This window comes from Triticum dicoccoides, chromosome 2B, assembly GCF_002162155.2.
Source record: "Triticum dicoccoides isolate Atlit2015 ecotype Zavitan chromosome 2B, WEW_v2.0, whole genome shotgun sequence".
NCBI classification, from domain to species: Eukaryota; Viridiplantae; Streptophyta; class Magnoliopsida; order Poales; family Poaceae; genus Triticum; species Triticum dicoccoides.
Genome location: NC_041383.1, coordinates 496229498 through 496257438, shown reverse-complemented (window position 1 = coordinate 496257438; position 27941 = coordinate 496229498). Strand labels below are relative to the sequence as shown.

At 45.4% G+C, this 27941-nt stretch overlaps 3 protein-coding genes across 4 annotated transcripts; all 3 read right to left on the bottom strand.

The window, feature by feature from the left end:
- Positions 1–3302: 3302 nt before the first annotated feature.
- LOC119364445 lies at positions 3303–11545 on the bottom strand. The gene is made up of 5 exons (XM_037629920.1): positions 11057–11545; positions 10776–10853; positions 10614–10681; positions 4173–4366; positions 3303–3752 (listed from the first exon to the last, which is right to left on the bottom strand). Exons 1-5 carry the CDS (start codon positions 11236–11238, stop codon positions 3630–3632), a joined length of 645 nt encoding a protein of 214 aa, XP_037485817.1. The 5' UTR covers positions 11239–11545; the 3' UTR covers positions 3303–3629.
- A 238-nt stretch (positions 11546–11783) lies between these two features.
- On the bottom strand, positions 11784–14403 carry LOC119364446. Its single transcript, XM_037629921.1, has 5 exons — positions 14111–14403; positions 13924–14001; positions 13769–13836; positions 12503–12696; positions 11784–12242 (listed from the first exon to the last, which is right to left on the bottom strand). Exons 1-5 carry the CDS (start codon positions 14290–14292, stop codon positions 12120–12122), a joined length of 645 nt encoding a protein of 214 aa, XP_037485818.1. The 5' UTR covers positions 14293–14403; the 3' UTR covers positions 11784–12119.
- A 275-nt stretch (positions 14404–14678) lies between these two features.
- On the bottom strand, positions 14679–18100 carry LOC119364444. Of its 2 annotated transcripts, XM_037629919.1 has the most exons (8): positions 17882–18100; positions 17604–17745; positions 17223–17324; positions 16704–16819; positions 16054–16316; positions 15865–15955; positions 15387–15784; positions 14679–15295 (listed from the first exon to the last, which is right to left on the bottom strand). In XM_037629919.1, exons 1-7 carry the CDS (start codon positions 17993–17995, stop codon positions 15410–15412), a joined length of 1203 nt encoding a protein of 400 aa, XP_037485816.1. In that variant the 5' UTR covers positions 17996–18100; the 3' UTR covers positions 14679–15295; positions 15387–15409. The 2 variants fall into 2 exon arrangements, with proteins under 2 accessions (XP_037485816.1, XP_037485815.1); XM_037629918.1 differs by having other exon boundaries at positions 14680–15784.
- Positions 18101–27941: the final 9841 nt, after the last annotated feature.

Below are 27941 nucleotides of genomic sequence, written 5' to 3'. Positions count from 1 at the left end.
TTTTTTCTGTTAGATTTTTTAGTAGATGATTTTTCATATAAAAAACTTTTTAATCCGAGTCCGTATGCAAAAGTTATGCCCATTTTACAAATTTCAGAGAGATTTTGCAAATAAAGTCGAAATTCATATTTGTAAATTTTCCCAATAACTAGACCACATATCACGTGGGAAACTTATTTTTTTTATTTTTTGACCTTTCCACCATTTTCTTTTATTCATTTTTAAAACTGAAAAGGCAGGTCCACGGGGGGTGCATTCGGGGGAATTTTTGGTCAAAGTTAGTAATGGCGCACCGTGGGTATGGTACGCCATTACTAGTTAAACTAGTAATGGCGCACCACACCCACGGTGCGCACGGTGCGCCATTAATAGTTTTGGAGAGAAAAAATGTTAGTAGGGCGCACCTAGTCTGTGGTGCGCCATTACTAGTTAAAACTAGTAATGGCGCACTATCCCCTGGTGCGTCATTAGTAGTTTTGAAAAAAAAACATTGTTAGTAGTGGCGCACCGAGGGTGTGGTGCGCCATTACTAGTTTAACTAGTAATGGCGCACTATCCCCTGGTGCACCATTACTAGTTTTGAAAAAAAAATGTTAGTAGTGGCGCATCGTGGATGTGGTGCGCCATTAGTATTTAGATTTTAACGGTGTACCAACACATGGTGCGCCACTGCTATATAGTAGTGGCGCACCACATGTGTGGTGCGCCATTAGTGTTCATATTATCTATAGCCCTTTTTCTAGTAGTGCGAGTTGCCTGATCCGCTAGCGTACGGGACGAGAGACATCTCCGGCGAGCTCTTCCCTCCACGTGACTCTGATGCCAAATATTGGCATCGAACCTTAAAACCTAGCTCTTCTCTCTCCCTGGTTGCACCTTACTCTCTCTCTCTTTGCTCAAACAACAGAAGAAGGAGGAAGGAGAAGGTGGCAGTGGACACGGTGGAGCTTCCGACGCACGAACGCCCGCCGCGCAGACGACCTTGTTTTCCCTCGAGCACGAACTCGAGCTCACTCCACACGCCATTACAACAAAAACCACACGGGGGTTATACACTGGACAATCGTTGGGCACGACCCGCACGCCTCCACTCCCTGAGTCCACGTTCTGGCCCGCCCTGGCCATGGCCACCTCGTGCATGCACGCGCCCAGCTCGCGGCGAGCCCTCAACAAAATAACTCAGAGACCCGGTCCAGCTCGCCAACGGCCTCCTCGTCCTTCGGTGCGACGCGCACACACCACGCCTGCACCCTAGCCCTACACACGCATGCCTACGCCGCAGTCCCGACGCGTCCAGCTCGTGCCCATACACGTGCTGGACGAGCCCGACACGTCGCCGCGGCTTATTTGCCCTACATGCAGCACCGGCCGGCAATCCCACCTACCCGTAGCACCCGGTACCCCTCATAAAAAAAACCTGTGCCTCGTCCTGTGCAGCGCTTGGCGAGTGGCGCTGGTGCAGCGGGGGGAAGGAGATGGCGGGAAGGAGAGTTCGATGCGGCCATGCGGGTCGTTGCAGGATGAAGAAAAGTAGGGGAGAAAGAGGGTCTTGTGTACAATGACACGTGCGAGAGCACGACCGGCGCGATCGTTCGGCCAGTCGGCTAATTCCAATCGTTTCGCTTTTTGTCATACGCGAAGGAGATGAAGGCACTAGTAATAGCTCTCATATGGTTTACCTTGTAACTATGCAATTGGGGCAAATAATTATATGTAAATGATTGAATTGACCGGCCAATCGGTGAATGTAACCCTCCCTCGGTTCTTAAGGAGGACGTGAAATGCGAAAAGAGTGTGGAACGAGTGCACTCTGAACGCAAACCAAAATGGGCCAAAGAGCATAGATTCAGGCCTTGCAATGCATGAAAATGCAGACAGTGAAATCATTTGTGTGACAGTATATGAGGCAGGACAAGAATAAGGGGAACCACCTGATGAAAGAGTTGTATTACAAGTATCCATGCGTGCTGCCACGGGAATTGGAGCTGCTGAAAATACGTTTACAATGAATGTGCAGATCGGCAATATTATTGCAACTGCCCTGGTTGATAGTTGAAGTACTTCTACTTTTATTTCTCCATAAGCACAACATCTGTAACTTGATGTAAGACGCTTTTACAGTTTAAATTAAACATCTTACATTAAGTTTCAGAGGAAGTAGCAAACAAGCTAGATTGCTCTCCTGCTTCTAATGCCAAAATTAAAATATTGGTTGCTAGTGGAGGTGTACTTTGGAGTGAATTCACTTGCTTCTATCATATCCAGGTAGAGAATTTTATTGACACTTTCAGAATTCTATTACTGAAAGGATATGACATAATTCTGGGAGCTGGTTGGTTAAAGAGATATAGTCAAGTGGAAATTAATTATATAACAATGGTGATGCAGATCACAAACTTGGAGGGACAAATGTTACTATTGTTGTGGATGATACCATACCTCTACCCCTCCAATACAAGCTACCAACACACCTGAAAAGTCACTAGAGCAAGCAGTATGTGGGTTGTTTTTGTACATTGTTGCCACATCAGAGGAGTCAACTTTAGAGCAACAGTTTCCACTTTCCACCAGTACTAGAGGAATTATTGGATTTATTATAATGATTTATTTCAGGATCTCACAGAACTTTCATCTCCTTGTGACTATGCTATACCACTTACTTCTGATACTAAAATTATAACTCAGATAGCATGTAGAATGCCACGTCATCTTAAGGATATTTTGCAAAAAATAATTAGATAACTCCTGAGAAATGGTGTTATACAGCTTAGTTGCAGTCCTTATTCTTCCCCTGCTTTGCTAGTGAAAAAATAAGGATGAGACTTGAAGGCTATCCATTTCTTATAGAAAGCTTAACTCTCAAGTTATTTAAAACAAGTATCCAATCAATATTTACTTGATGAATTACAAGGAGCAGAAGTATTTTACAATATAGACATGAGGAGTGGATATCACCAAATCAGAATGAGACCCGAGGATGTTGCAAAAACTGCATTTCTACTCATGTGGGGCCTTATGAATATGTTGTGGTCCCTTTTGGGCTCACAAATGCCCTTGTCACATTTCAGTCCTTAATGAACGTAGTGCTAACTCCTTATCAACGAAGAATTGCAATTGTTTTTTTATGACATATTAATATGCAGTGTTTCTCCAAAAGAACATATTCAACATCTGTCTACTATGTTTTGAAACACTTATAATCAACAAGTTGTTTGCTAAGCTGAAGAAATAATCATTTGCGCATGATCAAGTGGAGTATTTAAGACACATTATGTCTACCAAAGGAGTGGCTAGAGACCCAATTAAAATTCTAGCACATAATATAATGTCATGGATTGTTCTTGGTACACAAGTGTAGACTGTAATGATGGATGCAAGACCATCATTGAATGCGACACTTTGCAGATAACCATTTCGTCCCTAATGGGAGGCTAAAAGTGGCCCAATAAAGCTACCATTTGCGAAAATAGTTCAAAGTCGGGTAAGCGTTAGCCTTGAACATTGGTTTGGTTTCTATGAAATGGAATCGGGAATCCGATCCCTGAAGATTTTAAACAGGGAAAAGAATAGTACAAAGTAATATTTGCATTTTGCCTCGATACTCTGTTGACACCTACGAGTAGTAAGTGTTACTTCTGTTTCCTATCGACATCGTCTCCTTTCACTGAGTTATTTCTCAATGATCTCTCCTTCTTGACCTTCTCAATTACAGAATCCACTACAGAATCCATCTCTTTCTCTATCTCATCAACCTGCGTTGAACAAGGGAAAAAGGTTAGTCCATCCAAAAAAAAGGGAAAAAGGTTAGTAGTTCCATACATAAAAGGGCAAATATCTTGACATACTAAGCACCACACATTTTAATTAATGTCCTCGAACCAAATAGAGATTAGTTGTCATGTAGTGCATTAAGATTTTCCCTTTAAAAAATACCATTGATCTTTTTCTAATTAAAAATGCCATTGAGCTTAAAATCGGGGGAGTAATAAATTACTCCCTCCGTTCCTAAATATAAGTCTTTGTAGAGATTTCACTAGATGTACTACATACGAAGCAAAATGAGTGAATGTAAACTCTAAATGCATCTATATACATCCGTATGTGGTCCATAGTGTAATCTCTACAAAGACTTATATTTAGGAACGGAGGGAGTAGTAGGCAGTTAACCTAACCTTCTCGATTAGGGCCTCGGCTTTTTCCGCGTCCTTCTCAATTTCATCTGCGATGGCCTTGATCCTGGATGCTGCCTTTTTGACGTTATCATTACCGGGAAATGCTTCAGAGACATCGTCAGCAATTTTCTCAGCTGCCTCAGCCACTTTTTCGACCACCTCAATTGCTACTTCTGCCGTCTGCTCCACCTTATCTATTGTATGTGATTTACACACATGCAGAGAAGTTAAAATCAAGATGCATGCTAAGATCAACATAATCAGTGAGGAGACAGGGGGCTAACAGGATTTAGTTCTTAGATTCTACAAAATAAAAATGCCTAGTACTGCTTTTTTATTTCCACATAACACGTGTAATTTCATCATGAAAATTTGCATGCACATGAAAAACATAAACATGTATTGACGTAAAAATATATTTTTTAACGACTTTTACTGCGTGATGAGATTTCCATGAGTTTGTGAGGACAATGCTGGCTCGTATCTCCAAACAAATAAAATTTTCTCTTAAAATGCAAACATTTCTATGCAGATGTATCTAAATTTTGTCCTCACGAAAAAACAATATGTAGAGAGGAAATCGCTAGGGTCTCCTTTTTGTGCTTTTGTGATCATTGTGAGAAAGGGTAACCTTTTGACTCGCCCTACGTCTAGGGTAGTGTGAGGTATTGTCGGATCAGATCACTCTTGAGCACTAATTAGTGTCCAAACTCCCAACTCCTTGTACTAGCAGTTTCATGGTTAGCCTCAGGCTTTCCTTCCTGGGGTGATCGCTTACACTTTGCTAGGTGATCTGGACCTGTCGGAACAAGGTATGTTTGGAGCATTGTGTGGTTTGCTCACCTTTGAAAATGGTGCCGTCTATGTGCTCTCCTCCTGATCTAATACTTGGATAGGACTGAAGGAGGCTCACAAAGGAATCCTGAAGATGGGCGCCGAATGTGGTGCAGAAGGCGCGCGATCTCTAGGGCCCTTACCTCTCTGGACGGTAGCACCTGGTACTATATCGGTACCTGATTCGCAGATACATACCTTGGGTAGAGGGGCTTTCCATGGCCGGATCGCGGAGGCCGCCGTCCTCCGGTGAACAATCCGGCGAACCAACTCCACCTTGTTCTCAGGGTGCAGTCCTTGCCGTGCCGGATCATCAAGCGGCACGGCGTCATCCACAATTGTGGCCACTTCCTCCTCCGAATATCCGGGATTGAACGCCTCACAGATCACATCCGAAGGCATCGGCGAGTACAACTCCAGCGAGTGTCCGGTGCAGTCCCCGTCGTCGTCGTCATCCTCATCGTCTGACTCTGCGAGATCCCAAAACCTGCCGCCGATGTGCCCTAGTCCAGGGACGACGGAAGCCAGCGACCGGATCGCGGCGATCGCCGCGTGTCGCCTCTGTCGCCTGCATGGATCAGCTATTTGTTTGGAGGACAACGCTGGCTCGCATCGCGGATCGGTGTTGGGACTGGTTTGGGAGGGGGACCCGGCAGGTGGCCTCGGTCCCTACTTCTCCTGTGGCGGTCAAGGTGGCCGCTCCTGCAGCGTCCACGGGCTCCGAAAGCCGGCCGTCGCCCGCTGAGCTGGAGGTGGTGATCCAGGCAACGCCGGCCATGGTGGCCACGTCTCCCTCCAGTCAGAGGGCCGGGTCCGGTGGGGAGCGTGGGCAGGCGGCCGCACTCACTCCCCCTCGCGCGCCTTTGGGTGGGGCGCCCCTCGCTGCGTCCCCGGGCGTCGGGTGCCGACTGACGACGCCGGGTGCGTTGGGTACCTCGCCGATGCATGCGACGGCCCTTGGCGCTTCTCTGGGTGTTGCAGCCCGGCTGTGCGTTGGGGGTGGGGCTGGAGGCCTTACCCCAAGCGGGGCCACTCGGGAGGAGATCATCGCTTTTGGAGGGATTCCGGATCTTGTATCGGGGGACAGATGAGCTGCCGCCTCCAGGATCAGCCGGATTGATGACATGCAGCAGAGGTGCGCCATGCGGACGGCCAAACTTCGTGACATTGAGGTCACTATTGGTATGTCGATCTACACTTCCAATTCCATTCTACATTTTACTAATGATGAGATTATTCATAATGCAAATCAGTTAGGAGTTTCACTAGGTAGTAATGATAGCGAGATTTCTAATTCCGTTAATGATATCCTGGATCTTGAAGCGGAACGCGCTTTAGAACTGATTCGAAACTTAGTAGCAGTTAAACCTATGAATGATTCTGACATAGATGCGTTGGAAGTCAGGGTGCTCGATAATTTTTGTGCGGATCTTGTCCCATCCCTTCCTGAGACAAAGGAGGATGATGGTTCTATCGAGGCTCGGGCAGTTAGGTCCACGGAGCCCGGTTGTGAGGACCGGGTGGAGGATCCAAATAAGCCTAAACCAAGTGGAAGCAAAAGATTTATCCAGCTTCGGCGGTGCGTAGAAGTGCTAGGAACCATGCTACTAAAAAATTTCATAACGAAATATGAGAGGAATATTTTGGAATAGTAGAGGTCTGACAGACTTGGCTAAAAGAAGGTTTCTGGCGGATGCTTCTATCGAACATAGCTTGGATTTTATCGCCCTCTCTGAAACTGGAAGAGACAATTTCTCTCCCAAGTTTCTAAGTACTTCATCGGGAGGTGTTGATTTTGATTGGCACTGTCTACCTCCAAGAGGAAGATCAGGTGGGATCTTACTTGGTGTTAGATGCGAGTCGCTGGAAGTCCGAAGCGTGGTTATGGGAGATTTCACCGTTAAGTTTTGGGTTAGATCGGAGGCCGATGGGTTTAATTGGGCAATGGTGGCGGTATATGGTGCCGCGCAGCCAGAACTCAAACCAGATTTTTTGGTAGATCTTGTCCGAATTTGCGGTTCTAAGCAGCTTCCAATCTTGGTTGGGGGCGACTTTAACATTATTAGAAGGAGAGAGGAAAAGAACAATGATAACTTTGACGACAGGTGGTCGTTTATGTTTAATATCATTATTGAAAGCTTGGATCTGAGAGAGATAGAGCTTTCGGGTAGAAAATTCACTTGGGCTAATACTTTGTCAAACCCGACGTTTGAGAAGTTGGATCGAGTCCTCGCGAGCGTCGAATGGGAGCAGAAATTTCCCATGGTAACAGTCCAAGTGTTATTGCGCGGAATCTCCGACCACTCCCATTTGCTGGTTGACTCTGGTGAGGCAACACATGTGGGGAATAAAAATACCTTTTCTTTCGAATTGGTGTGGTTTGAAAGAGAAGGTTTCTTGGATCTGATAGCCAGGGAATGGGCTAAAGATGCAGGAGGTAGGACTTCTGTTGAAAGATAGCAAAATAAGATAAGGCACTTGAGAAGTTTCTTACGTGGGTGGGCTAAGCATCTTAGTGGGATTTATAAGGTTGAAAAGGAAATGATCCTTACACTTATTCAGTCCCTAGATTTAAAAGTCGAGTCCACAATTCTAGAGACCACAGAGCTTCATGATAAAGTTGACGCGGAGATGAGATTGAAAGAACTCCTGCGAGAGGAGGAATTGAAGTGGGCATTGCAAGCTAAGGTTCGCAAAGTTGTCCAGGGGGACGCTAACACTCAATTCTTTCATATGATCGCCAATGACAAGCACAGAAAGAAAAGAATCTATCAGCTTGAACAAGACGAAGGAACGATTTTAGTACAGGAAAACCTAAAATTATACATAACCGAGTACTACAAGCAGCTGTTTGGGCCTCCAGTGGATAATTTCGTATCCTTGGATGAGTCGAGAATTGAGGATGTTCCTCAACTTGCTGCGGATGAGAATGATATTTTGACCGCCCCATTTTCGGAGACAGCGGTGTTTGAAGCTATTTCATAGATGAAGAATAATAAAGCTCCAGGGCTGGATGGATTTCCGGCGGAGTTCTATAAAAAGTGTTGGCATATTATTAAAGGGGATTTGATACCGATGTTCCATGATTTATTCTCTGGACAGCTTTAGTTGTTTCATCTGAATTTTGGAACAACCTTGCTTCCTAAGAAAACAGAGGTTGTGATAATAGAGCAGTTCAGGCCGATTTGTTTTCTTAACGTTAGTTTCAAAATTTTCACCAAGGTTGGGACTAATGGACTCACGCAGATTGCGCACTCTGTGCAGCCGTCCCAAACTGCTTTCATGCCAGACAGAAACATCCTAGAAGGTGTTGTGGTCCTTCATGAAACGCTCCATGAAATTCACACGAAAAAACTAGATGGAGTTGTTTTCAAAGTGGATTCTGAGAAAGCGTACGATAAAGTCAAATGGCCATTTCTTCAACAGGCCTTGCATATGAAAGGTTTTGATCAGGCCTGGCGACAACAGGTAGAATCTTTCATGCAAAAAGGGAGTGTTGGAATTAAAGTGAATGATGACATAGGTCACTACTTCCAGACACATAAGGGCCCGAGACAAGGAGATCCAATGTCACATATTCTGTTCAGCATAGTAGTCGACATGTTGGCGATTCTAATAGGAACGGCTAAGGATGCTTGTCAGGTAGGTGGTCTGGTTCCTCATCTAGTTGATGGAGGCGTGTCTATCCTACAGTGTGCCGATTATACTATCATCTTTATGGAGCATGACTTGGCAAAAGCAAGAAACATGAAGCTGGTGTTATGCTTATTCGAACAATTGACCGGGTTAAAGATTAACTTCCATAAAAGCAAATTGTTCTGTTTTGGAAGAGACTAACGAGGAACAAGACGCTTACAAGCAATTGTTCGGGTGCGAATTGGGGGTTTTACCTTTCACGTATTTGGGTATATCAATTCACCATCGTAAGCTGACAGACAAAGAATGGAAGTGCATTGAGGATCGATTTGAGAAGAAACTGAGCTGCTGGAAAGGCAAGCTGATGTCATACAGAGGCCAATTAATTCTTATTAATTCGGTTCTCACGAGTATGGCCATGTTTCTTGTGTCCTTTTTCGAGATACCAGTTGGAGTTCGGAAAAGGCTGGACTTCTATCGACCCCGCTTCGCGAAAATACAGACTCTCCAAACTGGATATTATTTGTAGACCGAAAGACCAAGGGGGTCTAGGTATTAAAAATCTTGAGGTGAAGAACATATGTCTTCTCAGTAAGTGGCTGTATAAGTTATCTGTAGAGACGGAGGCCACATGGGCGTAGATTCTGCGTAGTAAGTGCCTTCATTCCAAAACTTTGTCCCAGGTGACAGTGGGGCCGACGGACTCGCCTTTTTGGAAAGGACTGGTGAGAGTTGAATCAGTTTTTTCAATAGGACAAAGTTTATAGTCGGAAACGGTGCCACTACGAGATTCTGGGAGGATACATGGTTAGGGGAAACACCCTTCGCGCTTCAATATCCTTCACTTTATAGCATTGTTCAACGAAGAGACGCTTACGTTGCGACAGTACTTCAGTCCATCCCTCTCAATATTCACTTCAGGAGGACGCTTGATGGAAACCGTTGGGAAGTCTGACTCCATCTTGTGAGGAGACTGATGGATGTTCAGCTTTCTCAACGACCCGATCCGTTGTGCTGGAAGCTAACTAGGAATGAAGAGTTTACGGTTAAATTCATGTAATATGGATGTTATCAATTCTAACTCCATTCCTAGATCGAAACATGTTTGGAAAGTCAAAGTACATTTGAAAGTTAAAGTGTTTATGTGGTTTGTACATAAACATGTCATTTAACTAAGGACAACCTGGCAAAACGCAACTGGACAGGACATACAAGATGTAGTTTTTGTGATCGGGATGAATCCATCAAACACCTCTTTCTTGACTGCGCGTTGGCAAAAAAATTATGGCGGACGGTTCACATAACGTTATTTGGGACGTGGCTTGACGGGATAAATACCGAAATGGCGAGGCACATTCGCGTAGGAGTATGTGCTTTATTTTGGGCAGTCTGGAACTGCAGAAATGATTTGGTCTTTAACAGAACAAGAAATATTAATTTTTTGCAGGTTATCTTCCGAGCCACTGCGTTGATCCGTATGTGGTCGCTACTCATTCCGACGGAGGCCAGGGAGCGTATGGTTACTGGATCTATCCGATGGGAGATGGTAGCACGGGCTATTTTCAACCGATTTAGATGGCGGTCATATAATAGGATAGGCAATTAGTTTTCCTATCTTTTTTATGCTAGCCGGTTGTGGCTTTACTTTTATTTTTCTGCTCCTTGTGAGCATTTTTTGTTCTTTTGTTTGAGACATCAAGACTTGTGTTGAACCTATTTGCTTATTAATTAAGTTGGTCGTATGCATCGTTCTGATGCAGAAGCCGGGGAGCTCCTCCTTTTTGAAAAAAAAAAACTGATTCGCAGATTCTTTTCAGTTGTCTTGCTCTGGTAGTAGCTGGTACTATATCATGTTTTGGCACTCTGCCTCCTTTCCTTTCTCGTGGGACTATGTTATGTCTGTTACGGAACTAATGGAAAAGGTCGTAGCCCACAAGCATCAGGTGGTAAAGCTATCTGATTTGAATTTACCTTCCAGGGCTCTCATCTGCCTGTAAAGAGGTACTGCAGCAAAGAAGACAGCGACGAGCAACTTGACCCTGAGAAACTCGTAGCTCGTCAATGTGTGAAGGAAATCGACAGCAGATTCAGAAATACGGTAGTAGGAGTACATGTTAACACTTCAGTACTCACCATGAAGGCACGTTGGGAACTGGGAAGTTTCCTCCTGCTTGGTCTCCGGAGCTTGGACCAGCTGCGGCTGCGGGGATCCTGAGCAAAATACGTGAAACGTCATGTAGTACTTCCTTTGAACTAAAACCAAAACCATGACAAGAATCATGAACGGAGCGAGTAACAATCTTGCAAGCTATACTGAACAAAGTTTGTTGATACTTCTCACAAAGAGTTGTGATCATCACCATACAAGCTAAGGTAAGGAAGCTCAGACAGGGTCACGACGTTAGTACACTCACTGTGTTGCTCCTCTGGTCGTCGGCTGGACACGGTTGATGCCCCGCGACTTGATGGCCAGGCCAGCGAGGATTTGCCGGCGACGAGGCGATGCAGACACAAGTGAGCTCCGTCGTTGCCGAGAAACCTCCGGACTGTATCGCGGCAAGGATCCGGAGGTCAAGGAGCTTACGGGGATCGCCATGAGTGAGATCTAAAAGGAGTATGGCTTTCTTCTTTTTGGAAGTCGAAACTACCCTTTTATGAGCTTATTATAAACTTGTGGCGATCTCATGGGGTTGCTTTCTTCTGCGGAGTTCTACTCATGAGCTTAAATATTAGTGCTCCTGTACACTAGTCTGCGTACCAACCATAATAAATGGACAAAATGACAACCGATGCGCATCACACGAAGATAACATAAAATGCAGCGCACGCGCTCCTCGTTGTCTGACTGCCACACGCAGCCGGACCGGACCCGACACTCGCGCACGTCATCCACGAGGAGACCCACCGCCACTTCATCTTCATCTCTTCTCAGCGTCTCTCTTGTATGAGTCGTGCCTTCTTCTTTTACCAAGCTAGCAACTAAGTATAAGTAAGCACAGATTGATAGGCCTTCTTTGCGAGGGGGAGAGGCAAAACCAAGCTCTCTTTGCAGGCAGTGTACCATTGGCAAAAAGACCAAAACTACCGAGTAACATGTTTGTCAGAGCTAATATGATCCAGATCAGATCTTCATCACCACCATAATGCAAGACCATCATTCAATGCGACACTTTGCAGCTAACCATTTCGTCCCTAATGGGAGGCTAAAAGTGGTCCAATAAAGCTACCATTTGCGAAAATAATTCAAAGTCCGGTAAGCGTTAGCCTTGAACATTGGCTTTGTTTCTATGAAATGGAATCGGGAATCTGATCCCTGATGATTTTAAACAGGGAAAAGAATAGTACTCCCTCTGTAAACTAATATAAGAGTGTTTAGATCACTATTTTAGTGATCTAAACGCTCTTATATTAGTTTACGGAGGGAGTACAAAGTAATTATTCTGCATTTTGCCTCGATACTCTGTTAACACCTAAGTGTTACTTCTGTTTCCTATCGACATCGTCTCCTTTCACTGAGTTCTTTCTCAATGATCTCTCCTTCTTGACCTTCTCAATTACAGAATCCACTACGGAATCCATCTCTTTCTCTATCTCATCAACCTGCGATTGAACAAGGGAAAAAGGTTAGTCCATCCAAAAAAAAGGGAAAAAGGTTAGTAGTTCTATACATAAAAGGGCAAATATCTTGACATACTAAACACCACACATTTTAATTAATGTCCTCAAACCAAATAGAGATTAGTTGTCATGTAGTGCATTAAGATTTTCCCTTTTAAAAATTCCATTGATCTTTTTCTAATTACAAAGGCCATTGAGCTTAAAATCGGGGGAGTAATAAATTAGTAGGCAGTTAACCTAACCTTCTCAATTAGGGCCTTGGCTTTCTCCGCGTCCTTCTCAATTTCATCTGCAACGGCCTTGATCCTGGATGCTGCCTTTTTGAGGTTATCATTACCGGGAAATGCTTCAGATACATCATCAGCAATTTTCTCAGCCGCCTCAGCCACTTTTTCGACCACCTCAATTGCTACTTCTGCCGTCTGCTCCACCCTATCTATTGTATGTGATTTACACACATGGAGTGAAGTTAAAATCAAGATGCATGCTACGATCGACATAATTCGGGAGTATTATTTTCAGAGCACTGTTATTGTATTTCTTTTTCTTCCAAGTAAAATGTGCCATTTCATCATGAAAAATTCCATGCACATAGAAGGCATAAACATGTATTGACGTTCGATTTTTTTTCTTTTCAATTTTTAAGCATTTCTAACAATTTTTACTGTCTGACAAGCTTTTCACGAGTGAGGACAAAGCTGGCTTGTATTTCCAAACGAATAAAATTCCTCATAAAATTCAAACATTTCTATGCAACTGTGTCTAAATTTTGTCCTCACGAAAAAACAATACGTAGGGAGGAAATGGCTAGGGTCTCCTTTTTGTGCTTTTGTGATCATTGTGAGAAAGGGTAACCATTTTACTCGCCCGACGTCTAGGGAAGTGTGAGGTATTGTGGGTCAGATCACTCTTGAGCACTAATGCGTGTCCAAACTCCTAACTCCTTGTGGCAGTTTCATGGTTAGCCTCAGGCTTTCCTTCCTGGGGTGCTCGCTTACACTTTGCTAGGTGATCTGGACCTGTCGGAACAAAGGTATGTTTGGAGCATTGTGTGGTTTGCTCACCTTTGAAAATGGTGCTGTCTATGTGCTCTCCTCCTGATCTACTTGGATAGGACTGAAGAAGGAGGCTCACAAAGGAATCCTGATGGGCGCGATCTCTAGGGCCCTTAGCCTCTCTGGACAGTAGTACCTGGTACTCCCTCCGTCCTAAAAATCTTGTCTTTGATTTGTCCAAATGCGGATGTATCAAGTCACGTTTTAGTATTATAGGTACATCCATATCTAGACAAATCTAAGACAAGAATTTTGGGACGGAGGGAGTACTATAACAGTACCAGATTTGCAGATTCTTTTCGGTTGTGTTGCTCTTAGCCGCTCTGGACGGTAGTAGCTGGTACTCTTATCAGGTTTTGGCACTCTGCCTCTTTTCCTTTCTCGTGGGACTATGTTATTTCTGTTATGGAACTAATGGAAAAGGTAGTAGCCCAGAAGTAGATTTGAATTTACCTTGCAGGGCTCTCATCTGTCTGTAAAGAGGTACTCCGGCAAAGAAGAGACCGACGAGCAGCTTGACCCTGATAAGCTCGTAGGTCGTCAATGTGTGAAGGAAATCGACATCGCATTCAGAAATACACTGTACATGTTAACACTTCTGTACTCACCATGAAGGCACGTTGGGAACTGGGAACTTTCCTCCTGCTCGGTCTCCGGAGCTTGGGCCAGCTGCGGCTGCGGGGATCCTGAACGAAATAGGTGAAATGTTATGTAACAATCTTGTAAGGTACTGCCATCAACATACAAGCTGGTAGGAAGCTTAGGCAGGGTTATCACAACATCAGTAACACTTACTGTGTTGCTCCTCTCGTCGTCGGCTGGACACGGTTGATGCCCCGCGACTTGATGGCCAAGCCGGCGAGGATTTGCCGGCGAAGAGGCGATGCAGACACAAGTGAGCTCCGTCGTTGCCGAGAAACCTCCGGACTGTATCGCGGCAAGGATCCGGAGGTCAAGGAGCTTACGACGATAGCCATGAGTGAGATCTAAAAGGAGTATGGCTTTCTTCTTTTTCGAAGTCGAAACTACTCTTTTATGAGCTTATTATAAACTTGTGGCGATCTCACGGGGTTGCTTTCTTCCTCGGAGTTCTACTCATTAGCTTAAATATTAGTGCTCCTGTACACTAGTCTGCGTACCAACCATAATAAATGAACAAAATGACAACCGATGCGCATCACACGAAGATAACATAAATTGCAGAGCACGCGCTCCTCGTTGTCTGACCGCCACACGCCGTCGGACCGGACCCGACACTCGCGCGCGTCATCCACGAGGAGACCCACCGCCACTTCATCTTCATCTCTTCTCAGCGTCTCTCTTGTATGAGTCGTGCCTTCTTTTACCAAGCTAGCAACTAAGTATAAGTAACCACAGATTGATAGGCCTTCTTTGCGAGGGGGAGAGGCAAAACCAAGCTCTCTTTGCAGGCAGTGTACCATTGGCAAAAAGACCAAAACTACCGAGTAACATGTTTGTCAGAGCTAATATGATCCAGATCAGATCTTCATCACCACCATAATGCGTCGCTCCTTACGTGTCTGTTACAACTGGCTCTGTCGCTATTTTATTGGCCATAAATGAGCCTGGTCTAGCTTCTGGTAAGTACATCTGTGGCGAACCTCTCTTTCTCAGATGAGATCGCACATGCAGAGATGTGGGGCTAGGTGGTTTGGCGCGCAGGAGAAAGGGATGGGAAAGCAGAGAACAAGGATGAGAGACAGGCAACAGTAGATGAGATTCAGACTCTACACATTCGATCGATGCCTGTCTCAGGTTACAGCCACGCATAGATAGACACCTCCACCTGCCTAGCCCCCATAGGGCCACTACAACCCAGGCACACCGAACCACTAACCCCGCTGGGCCACCGCGGAGAACCTTCCCTGCCTGCTTTGTCACCTACAGCTTCTGAGCGCCGCACCGAAGATCCGAGCCTGACACAATCGTGCTAAAACTGAAGAATACCGGTCTGTCATCCTAGCCATGTCAACGTGCAAACCATCAGAACAGCAAAGCTCCCTTTTTGTAGATAGAAGCACATAATGACCGTTAGTTTGGTTCGACATACGAGGTAAAAGAAGAATTCCCGTCTCATGGTATTGGCATTGTCAAAGAAACCAGTTCAAACCGTCCATCCTCAACATTTTTCCCGGGGTTGACTGAAATCTGGAAGCAGAATGGACTGTTCTTGCCTTGGTTGAGCAGGCATTTCATAACAATGAGCCAGATAAGATGAAAATCAAGCTTTCTTTTGGTTCTCTTCCTTTTAGCAATGCCTATCTTGCCAGTGCCATCTAGCATCCCAGAAGTGCTTGAGTGGCCAGATTCACAAGTACCTACCAGCGTGCAGTGCCGGCTCTTGTAGCATTCAGACACATCATCGGCGCTAATATTAGAAAATAAAGCCTCTGCAACTTTATTCTTCACAAGCACAGGAACTTGTCCAGTTTGGTCTTGCACATAGATCTGCAGATCGTGAAGATGTGGTTTTACTAATATATTTTCAAGAAAAGAAACTGTTTGAGGTTGGGTGCTGGATCTCTTACCATGAATGGTTTATATATCTGGCCAATAACATGGAGATACTTTGGATTATCTGGGCAGTCAATTGGATAAGTACTGTCGCCATGAAGATTTCTGCATAGAGGATTTTATAAATCATGACACGCAGAGCAATATAGATTTTGGGACATATAACTGATGAAATGTTGACAAGATGACATGCATGCGCATACTTTTGGTATAGTGGTAAACCACATAACTTGCATCCAGTAGTAATAAAATCTCTGACGATATCATTATGTCCACTCAAGGAATGTTTCTCAATGACTGATGATTGCCCCTTCAATTCAAGGCTAAGAGAACCCATTAACACAATTTTTCCAATAGATGCATAAATATTCAAATTACATGGTTTGCTCTGAGGTAGTAGTTCTGAGATGGACAAGAAGTCTGTCGTATCATTTTTCATTCTTTCTTTCCAATTCTTCGACATCACCTGCGGTCAATATAGGAGTTTTATCACTTACATATTATAGATTATTAAAATAAAATGTTAATGTTATAAGTTATCCAAGAAGACAAGTTAAATAATCATGATCTAATCTATCAATAGAGAACTTATGGAGTAAACCATGAATGCTTTGATTGTGTCGTTCATTTATTAACATCAACATAACAGGTGTAATTGTGATGTAAAATGAAGTGAAAACACAGGAGTGACATTCAAAGGATTTTTATGACCATCTTATAAACAAGCTCATGTTAACAGAATCCATTGTTTGAACCTTTAAGCGGAATGTAAGGGCAGAAGGAAAGAATTGGATATGTAGATTGCTACCTATCCAAATCAAACTAAAATTGCACTGCCTTGGCAAATTTGTACCTGCTGATGATTTTCCGCACAAGTACGTTTGGTGTGTACGATCCACTCTGACACTCTTCTTAATTTTGATCTTGTAGCATTCCCGACTTTACAATTAATTATGAATTCATCAATTCCTAATAAAAGAGCCCATGTGTTAAGTTATCCAGTAATACAGTTTCTTTTTCTTCTAGACACAATTATCTGACGGAAAATAAACGTAGATGCTAATATAAACATGAGCCCACATAACAAGCAATATCTAGATAAAATATTGCAGAGAGGAGTATTTTTATAAGATGGAAAGAACAATCAATTGGAAAGGTCTCGATTTCAAGAGCTGGCCAATGTTCAAATATAATGCCCACCTTTTCCCATCAACAAAGCCCTTACCACTGTTAGTCTAATATATGTTTCCCAATTTCCTCAATAGTAAAGATGGTAAAAACAGTATTGTAGTTACTCCTGGGTCACGTCATTTTGAAGTAAAAGAACCAGGGCCAAAGAGCACCGATGAATAAAACAAATGCAGACGCATACCTTCGGGTTGCACTAAATCTTTAGAGTTCATCAAAATTTGGACTGCAGACATCTGAGAAGCTCTTCCCTCCAAGCCATTTCTAAACTCTACTATCTTAATATCTGAAGCAAAGGAACGAGAACGTCACACCAGATGCTGTTTGCATGCACATAAGTTACATGGACATGCTAAATCGGAAACAAGCTGACCCAAAAGGGGCAATCTATGCTAAAGTGTTTCCGAGAACACAACGAATTACCATTTGAAAGACCAAATGGGGATGGTTTCACTTAATTTTTTATCAACTAAAAGAAGGTATACAGTATTAGATTGCAACTGAAAGCACTACACAGGTAAAATCGAGATTAAAAGAGAGACCCCTCGGATCCTCAGTTGCTTACTCTGCAACAGTAAAACATCGCCAGCGACGATGGTCGAACTGGTATTGTTGGACCATAGAGAGACGGAGAAGCTCGACCTCGTGTCGTCGCCAACCTCCAGAATAATTCTGTGATACGTCCTTCCGGTTGCAGCATTTTGTTCCTGAGAAAGCAGAAGCAAGATTCTAAGCAACGGGGCGACATGACCAAGGATGCGTCGACATCGTATCACTCTCTTTTTTCCCCATTGGAGAAGATTATTATTCTACTAAGTGGAAGGAAGTAGGATTGCTCGTTACCTGATGGGGAAGGACACGGCGAACGGACACCAGGAACTGTACGAATCCACCGACGTGGCCGGCGGCCGCGGACAGGTCGATTAGCGGACCGTACCAGCTCACTACTGCGGCCATTATAGGTTCGCAGCCGCGCTGCCGGTGGGGTAGATTGGGGTCTTCCCTCGGACCGAACTGTGGCGGGAGCGGCGGCGCCGCCGCCGCGCGAGGTCGGGTGGTCTGCCGGCGAATCCTAAACGGCGCCTTAAGCGCCCGTTTTAGGCATATATGCAATCGGGCGCACACCCTCCCGCCGCACTGGGCCGGCCAACTTCTTTTTTCTGTTTTGAAAACGCAAAAAACATTCAAGCGACAACCGTGTTTCGAACCAGGGATCTGACGAAAACAGGGGCGCTTGCCAAACCACTCGGCTAACCTACCATTTTGTGTTAACTGACAGGCTTTTAACCTTTTTCTATTTCCCTTTTTCGTGAAAAGAGTTTCTTTTTTCTCTTTTTCTTTTCTTTTTCTTTTCTTTTTCTTTCTTTTTCTTTTCTTTTTCTTTCTTTCTTCTTTTCTGCTAAGCACGAGATTTGTTTTTCAATTTTGTAACTTTATTTCATATCGATGAACTTTCTTTCAAAATTGATGAATATTGTCAAATTTGATGAACTTTGAAAAATGTTCAGTGTGTATAAAAAAATGTTCATCATGTATAGAAATTTTATTCAGCATGCATTCAAAAGGAGTTCATCGTATTTAAGAAAATGTTCTATGTGTATTTGAATATTTGTTCACCGTACATTGAAAAAATGTTCAGTGTGTATAAAACATGTTCATCCTGTAGAGAAATTTTGTTCAGCGTGTATTCAAAAAAAGTTCAGCGTATTTTAGCAAAATGTTTAGTGTTCTTTGAATAATGTTCACCCTATACTAAGAAAATGTTCAATGTGTATTCAGAACTATTTTTGAATACGCGGGTTTTTTTTGCATGCTCAAGAACTCCATCCGTAATATTGGAACATATTTTCAATAATTGAAATGTATAAATGCCACAGTGTATTATGCAATAAATAGCGCGTCTGTTTTCTGTTTATCTAAACTTTCGCGGTGAGAATATCAGCTAGCATTTAGCTGGTGCAGTGGCCAGCCTCAAAGTGTGGAAGCAGGAGGGCGCGAGGTCGAATCCTGGTTGGCAGGTATTTTTGGCTGTCATTTTTCTCGTTGCTTTGTCGCGTGATCGTGGATCGCGGGCCGGCCCATCCAACCGCTGCTGCGGGCGCCAGATCCCTTGCGCGGCGCTGATCGTGGATCGCGGGCCGGCCCATCCAACCGCTGCTGCGGGCGCCAGATCCCTTGCGCGGCGCTGAAGGCGCCCTATAGGAGGTCCCTGGTCTGCCTCCCTCCTACCAAAAGGTCGTGAATATGTTTTCCTTGCGCGCGAGGTTCCTGGGCCTCTGAAACAAGGCCCATAGCACTCGCAAAACCGCCACAAGTCCGGCCCACAGATACAGTAGAGATTCTCAACAAAAAAAAAGACACGGACACAGGTAAGGATAGCTCCGCTCTAGTCTACTTACCCTTATAAAACAAAAAGAAGGCGGGAACCAAACAATCACATTAGCAAAATCTAATGATCCTTAATCCTTCTATGTTTAACACAGTAAACCACACGTTAAACTACTAATCCATCGCTAACCCGCCCCGTCGTTCAAAAGAAAAAACTGTTCGCACGACCTCTCGCCCCGCCTGCACGACCAGTTGCCCGCTCCTCGTCTCTCGTCCAGCCCGCACGGCCCCACTCGCCCCCTCCTCCTCCTCCCTCGCCGTTCGCCGCCCCGCTGTTCCTCTCGCAGCCGTTAACCGCCGGAGCCGCCGCCCAACACGCGCAGGGGGAGCCCCACGGCAGGTCGCCGCCCTTTGCCACGGGAGAGCCGGAGCCGCCGCCCTTCGCTGCGGGAGCCGCCGGCAAGTCGCCGCCCGTCCCCCGTCGGGGGAGAGCCGCCCCAGCTCGCCGCCCTTCGCTGCGGGAGAGCCGGAGCTGCCTCCCGTCGCGCGCCTGCCTTTCCTCCTTTGCTGCCGCAGGTACGCCGGCGCCTCCCTCCCTCATCGAGCGCATGGCCGCCGACCTGATTGAGAGGTAGATAAACCAGTAAGTTCCCTCCTCCACTCTCGTGCTGATGCACGGCTGCTTCGCCCCGGTCCATGCCGCTACCCCGACGTTCAAGCGAGCGAAGACGCCATGCCGAATTCACCACTACGGCCGGCCGACCTGGTTCGCTATAGCCGTTGCCCCAACTGGTGCGTCCCCGCCGTCCGGCAACGGCGCGACCAGGGGCGAACCCAGACTGAAGATTACCCGGTGTCCACATAGAAGAACACATCAAAAAATCAATGACCTACACACTAAATCAATGGATTATCTTAAGCAAGTGTAGATTGGACCCGGTGCCAGTGACACCGGGTAGGTGTACGTAGCTACGCCCCTGGGCGCGACCACCGCGGTGGACGCGGTTATGCGTGACTCACAGACATCCAAGGCCAAGACCAGTTTCCGCCAATGAAACGCATACACCGATTGAGACCACCATCTAGAGGGTAAGCAGGCGTATCCATGTATTATCTAGCTTATGGTCTGTGATGTATGGTGGCGTGGGGTAATGTTGTTCTTCTTGCAAGTAATCTTTGATTTGTGTTTTCTCTCTAGATCTTCCCAGCCAGGTCGTGGGAATGTTGCAGCTCCTTCCTTAATGCTACTTTTCTCAATCTGATCTCTGCAACTCGTGAGGATTCAAATCACCAAAGGAACTAGCTAGGAGTACTACTTGTTTTATTATAGGTGTCTTGTAATCTAAGAACTATTGAGCAAGATAATTCAGATGGATCTAATTAAGAATCTTTTATCAACGGTGATCAAGGATGTTTTTACATATGTTTATAGACAACTTGCGTCAAAGCTGTGTGTATTGGACGACCTGCGCCAAAGCTGTCCATACAGGGCAGATGGTCCTCAAAGCGTGGTGTCAATTACGTAAGTTGTTAACTTGATTTGGTAAGTCTATACAGGGTAAGTTGATTTTGTTCTGATGTCTCACCGGCTTAGTGCGTTGTGCGGGCGGTGCTTGTTGGAGCTTTGTCCAAATATGTCATTTCCTGTCATACAAACTGCTTTTGCTCGGAGTTATACATGGATGGAACTTTCATGTGTTCGCAACACATGATAACAGGGGTTACTATTTTGCGGCTCAGGAACAAACATTGGATATAACATCATGGGGACAAAAAAATATATTACTGGAAAATCAGGTGAACTACATCTACTGGATGCTTGGAACTTTATTATCATTCTTTGATATCCTGCCTTTGTTTTCAAATATTGATTGGGATCAAAATTCTTACTTGTCCTTTGTACAGAAGCATATGGGAGCCGCATTTGAGAAATGCTCCTAACTTTTGGTTGCAAATATTGAAAAGGCGATTTACAATCCAGTGACTTTTTGAATCACAGAGAGGTCCTTTGATCTTTGCGGTCTTCTTAGCTTTGATTCATGTTGCTACTAGCTAAAGAAAAAATTATTTGTGTTGTAGCCTTCTTTTTTCTTCAGTCATACGAAAAACATGATTGATGAGGCTGATTGTCCAAATCATACATAAGACTGCAGATTGTACCTCCTAACATAGATGTAGATGCCATACTGATTGGCTCTCAGCTAGAAAATTATGCATCAGGCATCTCATTTGATTTTGGTCCTTCTCAACCTAATGATTGCAACTCCGAGAACAGGATGTAGCTTATGTATAAATTTTGTACAGCCATGCACATTTCATATACTCTTGGGGGTTTAACCACTCTAATCAACTATTATAATAGAGCATAGCTGAGGTAGTAAATCATGCAGGGTTATATGCAGACCCGGTTGCCATTAAATGATGTTTGTATGACAGGCAGCTCTGGCGAGTCGGATGGACGGCGGCGACGGTTAAGCTTCTCCATGGCCTGCTGTAGTTCTAGAGAGAGCTTCGAAAATGAGGAGGAGGTATAGAAGAACAGAAGGAAGGGAGAGGAGGAAGGGCTGGCGTGTGGCGGCCTTGACAATGAACCTCCGGTTGCGATGGACTCCAGCGAGAGGCGGCGCACGGCGCCAACGCGAGCCTATGGGGCGGCGGTGGGGCTTTGGAGCTGCGAGAGCTCGGGCGTTTGGATGTGTTTGGATCGCAGGCCAAAGGTTATGCATATTGGGTACGTTTTAATCATTATGAAACCTGTCCATACAAAATATTGGCATGATTTATCCCGTTGTTGGCTAGATCTGAAGTATTACCTATCAAATCAATGATTCTTTCTGTTTTGAGGCCACATGCATCTTGATTCTGTCAACACACTGGATCCCTGTAGATAGAACCATAAGAAGAGGACTGGTCCTCTGATCATTGTAGGCCTTCAACGTCCATTTAGGAATTAGGACTCACATGTTATGTTTTGTTACCAGCTGGTGGAGTTAATTCCGGAAGTCTACAATCTGCATGGTATACAGTTATCATCAGTTTATTCGCTCGTTTGTTCCATCGTTGAGCTTGTGATGTCATGTCATGGTACAAGATTTTGTACCATCTATATTTTCTATAGTTATTTTAATCTTTCATCGAGATGGACGAGGGTGCTAAAAGATTTAGAGATTATTGTTCCCATCTTTGCATATTGCTTGGCTCTCGACTTGGTGCTTAGGGCATCTCCAGCCGCGCCCCCAGGAAGGCCTCCCCAGGCGATTTTTTTGCGCCGGCGCCGAAAAAATGACCCAGTCGCGCCCCCAGGAGCCTGATTTTCGCTGGCTTGGGCCGAAAACAGCGCCGGCGGACCCAGCCTGAACCCGACGCGCTGGGGGGCGCCCGGAGGCGCCGGGGCGAGCTGTTTTGGCGCGAAAAAGACGCGGGCCAGCCGCGTCAGCGACTCGGCGCCTCGTCTTCCCCCAACGGCCTCGGTTCCCGTGGGGAATCAATGGCAAGGCTGCCGCCGGTCAGCCTTGCCATTGATTCCTCACGGGCGGCGCTTCACGGGGCGGCGCACCGACGCCTCCCCTCCCTCGCACGCGTACACACGGGCGCGGCCCGGCTATAAAAGCCGGTGCCCTGCACTCGCCTGTGCCCACACCAGCCCCGCCCCTCGCCGCCGTCCAGCCCCTCCCTCTCCCTGCCTCTCCGAGCGCCGCCGCCCAGCCCCGCCTAGCCCCGCCGTTGCCATGGCAGAACGCTTCCCCGGAGATGAGGCGGCGGCCAACGGCTTCGGCCGCCGTTCGCTCCGCGAACAGGAGTCCTGGCTCCTGTTCGAGGCGAACATCCCGGCGCCGCCGGACATGCGCGCCGGGCCGACGGGGTGGAGACTCAGCGCCGGGGGAGTGCCCATTCCCCCGTTGCCCGATGGCGTGGCGAAGCTGAAGTACTTCGCCGAGGAGGTCGAGATCGTGCGCGCGTCCCTCACCGACGCCCAACTCTCCCTCCCCCAGTACGCCGCCGACAACCACGCGGCCTAGGCGGCGTATTTCGAGCGGCGCGAGTAGCAGCGATTGGTGTCCACCAACGGCGCGCCGGTGGTCGGCAGCCGGCAGAACAACGAGGGGCGCCACCTCTGGTGGGGCATCCCCGGCCGCACACTCGAGGGAGTGCTCACGTACCTCGAGGGCGGCAACGACCCGCCGTTGGCGTACCCCTTGGCGCAGCACCAACGCGTCGAGCCATGGGCGCCAAGGAGGTTCGGGTCCGTCTCCTCCTCTTCCTCCTCCCGATCTTCATCACACTCCTTTGGCACTCCGGCCCTGCTCGGCGTCAAGGCCGAGCCCGCGGCGGAGTCGCCGCTCGGCCGGCGCACTCGCAGCGCCGGCATCGTCATCAACGAGGGTGGTCGGCGCGCCTCCTCCTCGTCGGCTCCTCCGCGCTTCGTCAAGCCCAAGACGGAGCCGGGGCTGGCGCCGGTGAAGACGGAGCCGGGGCTGGCGCCGGTGAAGACGGAGCCGGGGCTGGCGCCGGTGAAGGCGGAGTTCGACGACGATGACGCTGCCCTAGAATGGGCGCGCCAGGACTCCATTGTGATGGAGAAGGCGCGCCGGGAGAAGGTGAAGGAGCGCCAGCGCGCCGCTTCGAGGAGCACCGACGCAGCCGCGATGAAGACGGGGTCGTCGTCCTACGCGACAGCGACGACGACGCGCCGCCGCTAGCCCGCCATGGCGACGCCGGGTCCAGCAGGGGCGCCCGTGTCAAGGAGGAGAAGGCCGCCGACGACGATGGCGGCGGCGACTTCAGCCCCTTTCTTTTTTAGATTAGGTTAATGTAATGAAAATGCGTGAATTTCGCCGAAATTTGCCATGTTTAGCCGAAATTTAACTACTTTCTATCATAACTTCGCCGAACGGCCGTTCTTTTTTTTAATACGCGCCTGGGGGCCGACGGGTGGGGACCGAATCGCCCCCAGGGCCATTTTTTGCGCCGGCTCACCCCCAGGCGGCGCTTTTAGACGCCCCCTGGGGGGCCAACGGCTGGAGATGTCCTTATCAATCAAAAGTTGAATTCTTGGTAACGTGACCTTCCTTTTAGATTTCAATTATGTGCAACAGTAAAATATGCTAGCCTTGTAATATAGAGCGAATGTACAGAAAACATTTATACAGATGTATTAGTTATGTCTTGTTATAAATATGCTCCACCACCTATGTAATTCAAATTAGTCAAACTTTAAGGAGGGTGGAGTCAGGCTAGATTTATACTATAATATCCTTAATGTCTATAACTATAAGTAATGTCCTCTTTTATGTCGGTTTCCACTTAAAGAAATGATTTTACAATCCTATACAATAGAAGTGAGAAAATGTGTAAGCAAAATAGAAGAAACAAAAGCATATAGGATATTTATTGTATTATATTATATTATATATTCCTAGGTTAGATTCATTATCTACAGCATGTTTCCGATGTGCAAGTTTTCGCAAACATTTTTATATTTCATTTCTAAAATGGACGGGCATGGCAACACGTGCCTTTATGTCAGTGTAATGAAGGATTTTTCATTATTTTTGTGGTACTAGATTTTATATATACAGAATGACATGGATGGGCCAAAAATCAAGGATATGTTATATAGCCCTTGTTCATACTTGGAACTCCAATCTGATGGATTGTGCTTGCTATTACTAAACATAATGATACCATTCTTTATTATATTGCAGATTATCAAGACATTGGTGATCACATTAAAGCAACACAGTCAGATTTCGTAGTTATGCTGAAGTAAGTACTGCTGCTGACCTTTTTCTGGGAACATTGTTTTTCATTAGCAATATATTTTCACAATGTTGTTATGTATTTTGTTTTCAATCAGATTGGTATTACTTGGAAAATATATCGCACAAGAAATCAGAGCAAGGATATATAAACCAGAGCATCCCAATGTTGATATTACTTGGATTAGTATTTGTCTACTTACCTTTTATTAAAATCTTCTGCATGTTCTGACAAGAATAAAATCTGGTAGACTACTGAATGTACATGTACGCATGTACTTCAATAAAAATATGTACTGGTAATTCTGTTGGCACAGCATAAATTTGCTTTTGTCATCTATGAAATCATTACTAACACTTTTGTGAATGCCAACACATATTAAGATGTCTTCACTAAGCAGATTGAGTCTATATATAGTTTTGCATCTTGATTGTCTGATTATTGGAGCATTACACATGACATTGTCTGGTTTGTATCATGTGAGAGCAGAAGTATAGGCGCAATCAACTAAGAACCATGCAGGTGGATGATGTAAGTTGTTGTCATACGGACATATGGTGGTTATCCCGGGGAAAGTTGTTTGTTTTGGTGGAAGAACTAAGGGAAAATGATCCATTTGTGGAAAAACAAAACCATTGGTTCGCAATACTGGGGTTATATCCAAGATTCAGCAGGAAAATAAGGTTAACTTGTAATCTACCTACTGTCTATCTATTCATGTTGGATGTTGACTTCTCATTCGCCATCCTAGCGGCAGTTTCATTGTTTCTTAATATAGGCCTCCGACGTGGATATATTGGTAATCACTTGTTATGACTGAAGTTTGAATTCCACATTGTATTGCCTTGATTTACAAATTGGTTTAAAAAATGAACGTAATTATTGCCTACCATTTGTCTAAAACTGGAAGTATATATAGAAGATCAGAAATCATGGCATGGTTCCTTGCCTGCTTATTGTGTACTGTAATTATTTTTGACAATCTGATGTTTTCACACATCATTACAAGATTCTTTAAAACTACCTTTGTAGAATATTTCAAACCCCGGTCTAGGAGAGTATTCAGCTAACCATGTTTTTAAACCAACAAATATGTGAGAGAACCCATGTGAGAGAAAATATGTTGGTCGATACTGGTGAGGACAGTGCACTACTTTGCTTGATATTGAAGCATCAGATCCTTCTTGTTCTATGCAACAATTAAGACTATTTTTCGCCACTACAGCCGTGAAACTTCAACCAATACATATATGCTTGAGTTGCTTTGCAAGACATAACGACCATCCAATGTTAGCTGCGGGTGGTCGCTTTCATGGTTGGAGTGAGCAGCTTGGCGTGATACCATGCGCAACAGTCCCACGGAATCTACCGTCGCCTTCATGGCTGCCAGAGCCGGTGTAGTGCACCGAAGATGTCTTCAATGGTGGTGACACAAATGGTGAGCGACCGATAAAGAGAAGATTGCCGTTGAGGTTGTTATGCGGGACTGCTCTGATTATTGATCAAGGAAGCATTGGTCTGATATAAGAGGAGATTGGTAGCTTATTTTGTTCACACGTGTTTAAGAGGGAACCGAGAAAAATTCTTGCTAAGCTTATAACAATGTTGCACGTGCAAGCATCTGCCATGAAGAAATATAGCTACAAACAAAGTGTTTTTTATTAGGAGTGGATGTATCTTCAAAAGGAGTATTATCCAAGACGTGCGTGCACGTGCAAGCTTACTAGTCATAGAAGGAGTACTCGACCCGGCCACACTTGAAGCGATAGCGTGTCGCGAAGCCCTGGCCCTTGCTGAAGATCTACATATACAACGATTCGTTGTAGCATCTGATTGTCAGCAAGTTATCTCAGATATTCGCAGGAGTGCAAGGGGAGCAAATGGGGGATCATCAGTGAGATTAATATCCATGCAGCTGCACTTCATTGTACTTTTTTGAGTCTCGTGTTGTGAATTATGAAGTACATAGTTTAGCAAAAATTTCTTTTTCTAGAGGTCCGGGCCGCCACCTTTGGTTTGGCGCCCCCCATGACCTAAGACGTATCACACTTCATGTGGACTTTGATGAATAAATCAGGTTTTTACCCCTCAAAAAAGGTGAGGATGTTCTAAAAAACACTATTATTTGAAGATGACAACCTACTGTTTTTCAACATGAATGGTGTGGGTGCTAATGAGGTTTCCCAGTTATTGGATATATATATTGTCAGGCCACGGACCAGCGGATAAATTATGACAGGTCTTCTATATACTCCCTCTGTAAACTAATATAAGAGCATTTAGAATACTAAAATAGTGATCTCAACATTCTTATATTAGTTTTGTAGGACCTTGAAGTATGTCTAGAGGGGGGGGGGTGATTAGACTACTTGACCAATTAAAAACTTAACCTTTTCCCAATTTTAGTCTTTGGCAGATTTTAGCTATCTTAGCACAAGTCAAGCAATCTTCACACAATTCAAGCAAGCATGCAAAGAGTATATGAGCAGCGGAAATTAAAGCATGCAACTTGCAAGAATGTAAAGGGAAGGGTTTGGAGATATCAAACGCAATTTGGAGACACGGTAATTTTTGAGCTGTAGTTCCGATAGGTGGTGCTATCATACATCCATGTTGATGGAGACTTCAACCCACGAAGGGTAACGGCTGCGCGAGTCCACGGAGGGCTCCACCCAAGAAGGGTCCACGAAGAAGCAACCTTGTCTATCCCATCATGGCCGTCGCCCATGAAGGACTTGCCTCACTAGCGGTAGATCTTCACGAAGTAGGCGATCTCCTTGCCCTTACAAACTCCTTGGTTCAACTCCACAATCTT

Bases quoted from the DNA above. Each gene is read 5' to 3' on its own strand.
- LOC119364445 (XM_037629920.1), bottom strand. From the start codon at position 11,238: ATGGCGATCCCCGTAAGCTCCTTGACCTCCGGATCCTTGCCGCGATAC. The intron at 10,854-11,056 runs GTGAGTGTACTA...TATTTTGCTCAG, and splicing joins ACGACCAGAGGAGCAACACA to GATCCCCGCAGCCGCAGCTG. The intron at 4,367-10,613 runs GTAAATTCAAAT...CACATACAATAG, and splicing joins GCAGATGAGAGCCCTGGAAG to ATAAGGTGGAGCAGACGGCA.
- LOC119364446 (XM_037629921.1), bottom strand. From the start codon at position 14,292: ATGGCTATCGTCGTAAGCTCCTTGACCTCCGGATCCTTGCCGCGATAC. The intron at 13,837-13,923 runs GTGAGTACAGAA...CGAGCTTATCAG, and splicing joins GTTCCCAACGTGCCTTCATG to GGTCAAGCTGCTCGTCGGTC. The intron at 12,697-13,768 runs GTAAATTCAAAT...CACATACAATAG, and splicing joins ACAGATGAGAGCCCTGCAAG to ATAGGGTGGAGCAGACGGCA.
- LOC119364444 (XM_037629919.1), bottom strand. From the start codon at position 17,995: ATGGCCGCAGTAGTGAGCTGGTACGGTCCGCTAATCGACCTGTCCGCG. The intron at 16,317-16,703 runs GTACAAATTTGC...TATTGACCGCAG, and splicing joins GTGCGGAAAATCATCAGCAG to GTGATGTCGAAGAATTGGAA. The intron at 15,956-16,053 runs GTATGCGCATGC...TCCTCTATGCAG, and splicing joins GGTTTACCACTATACCAAAA to AAATCTTCATGGCGACAGTA.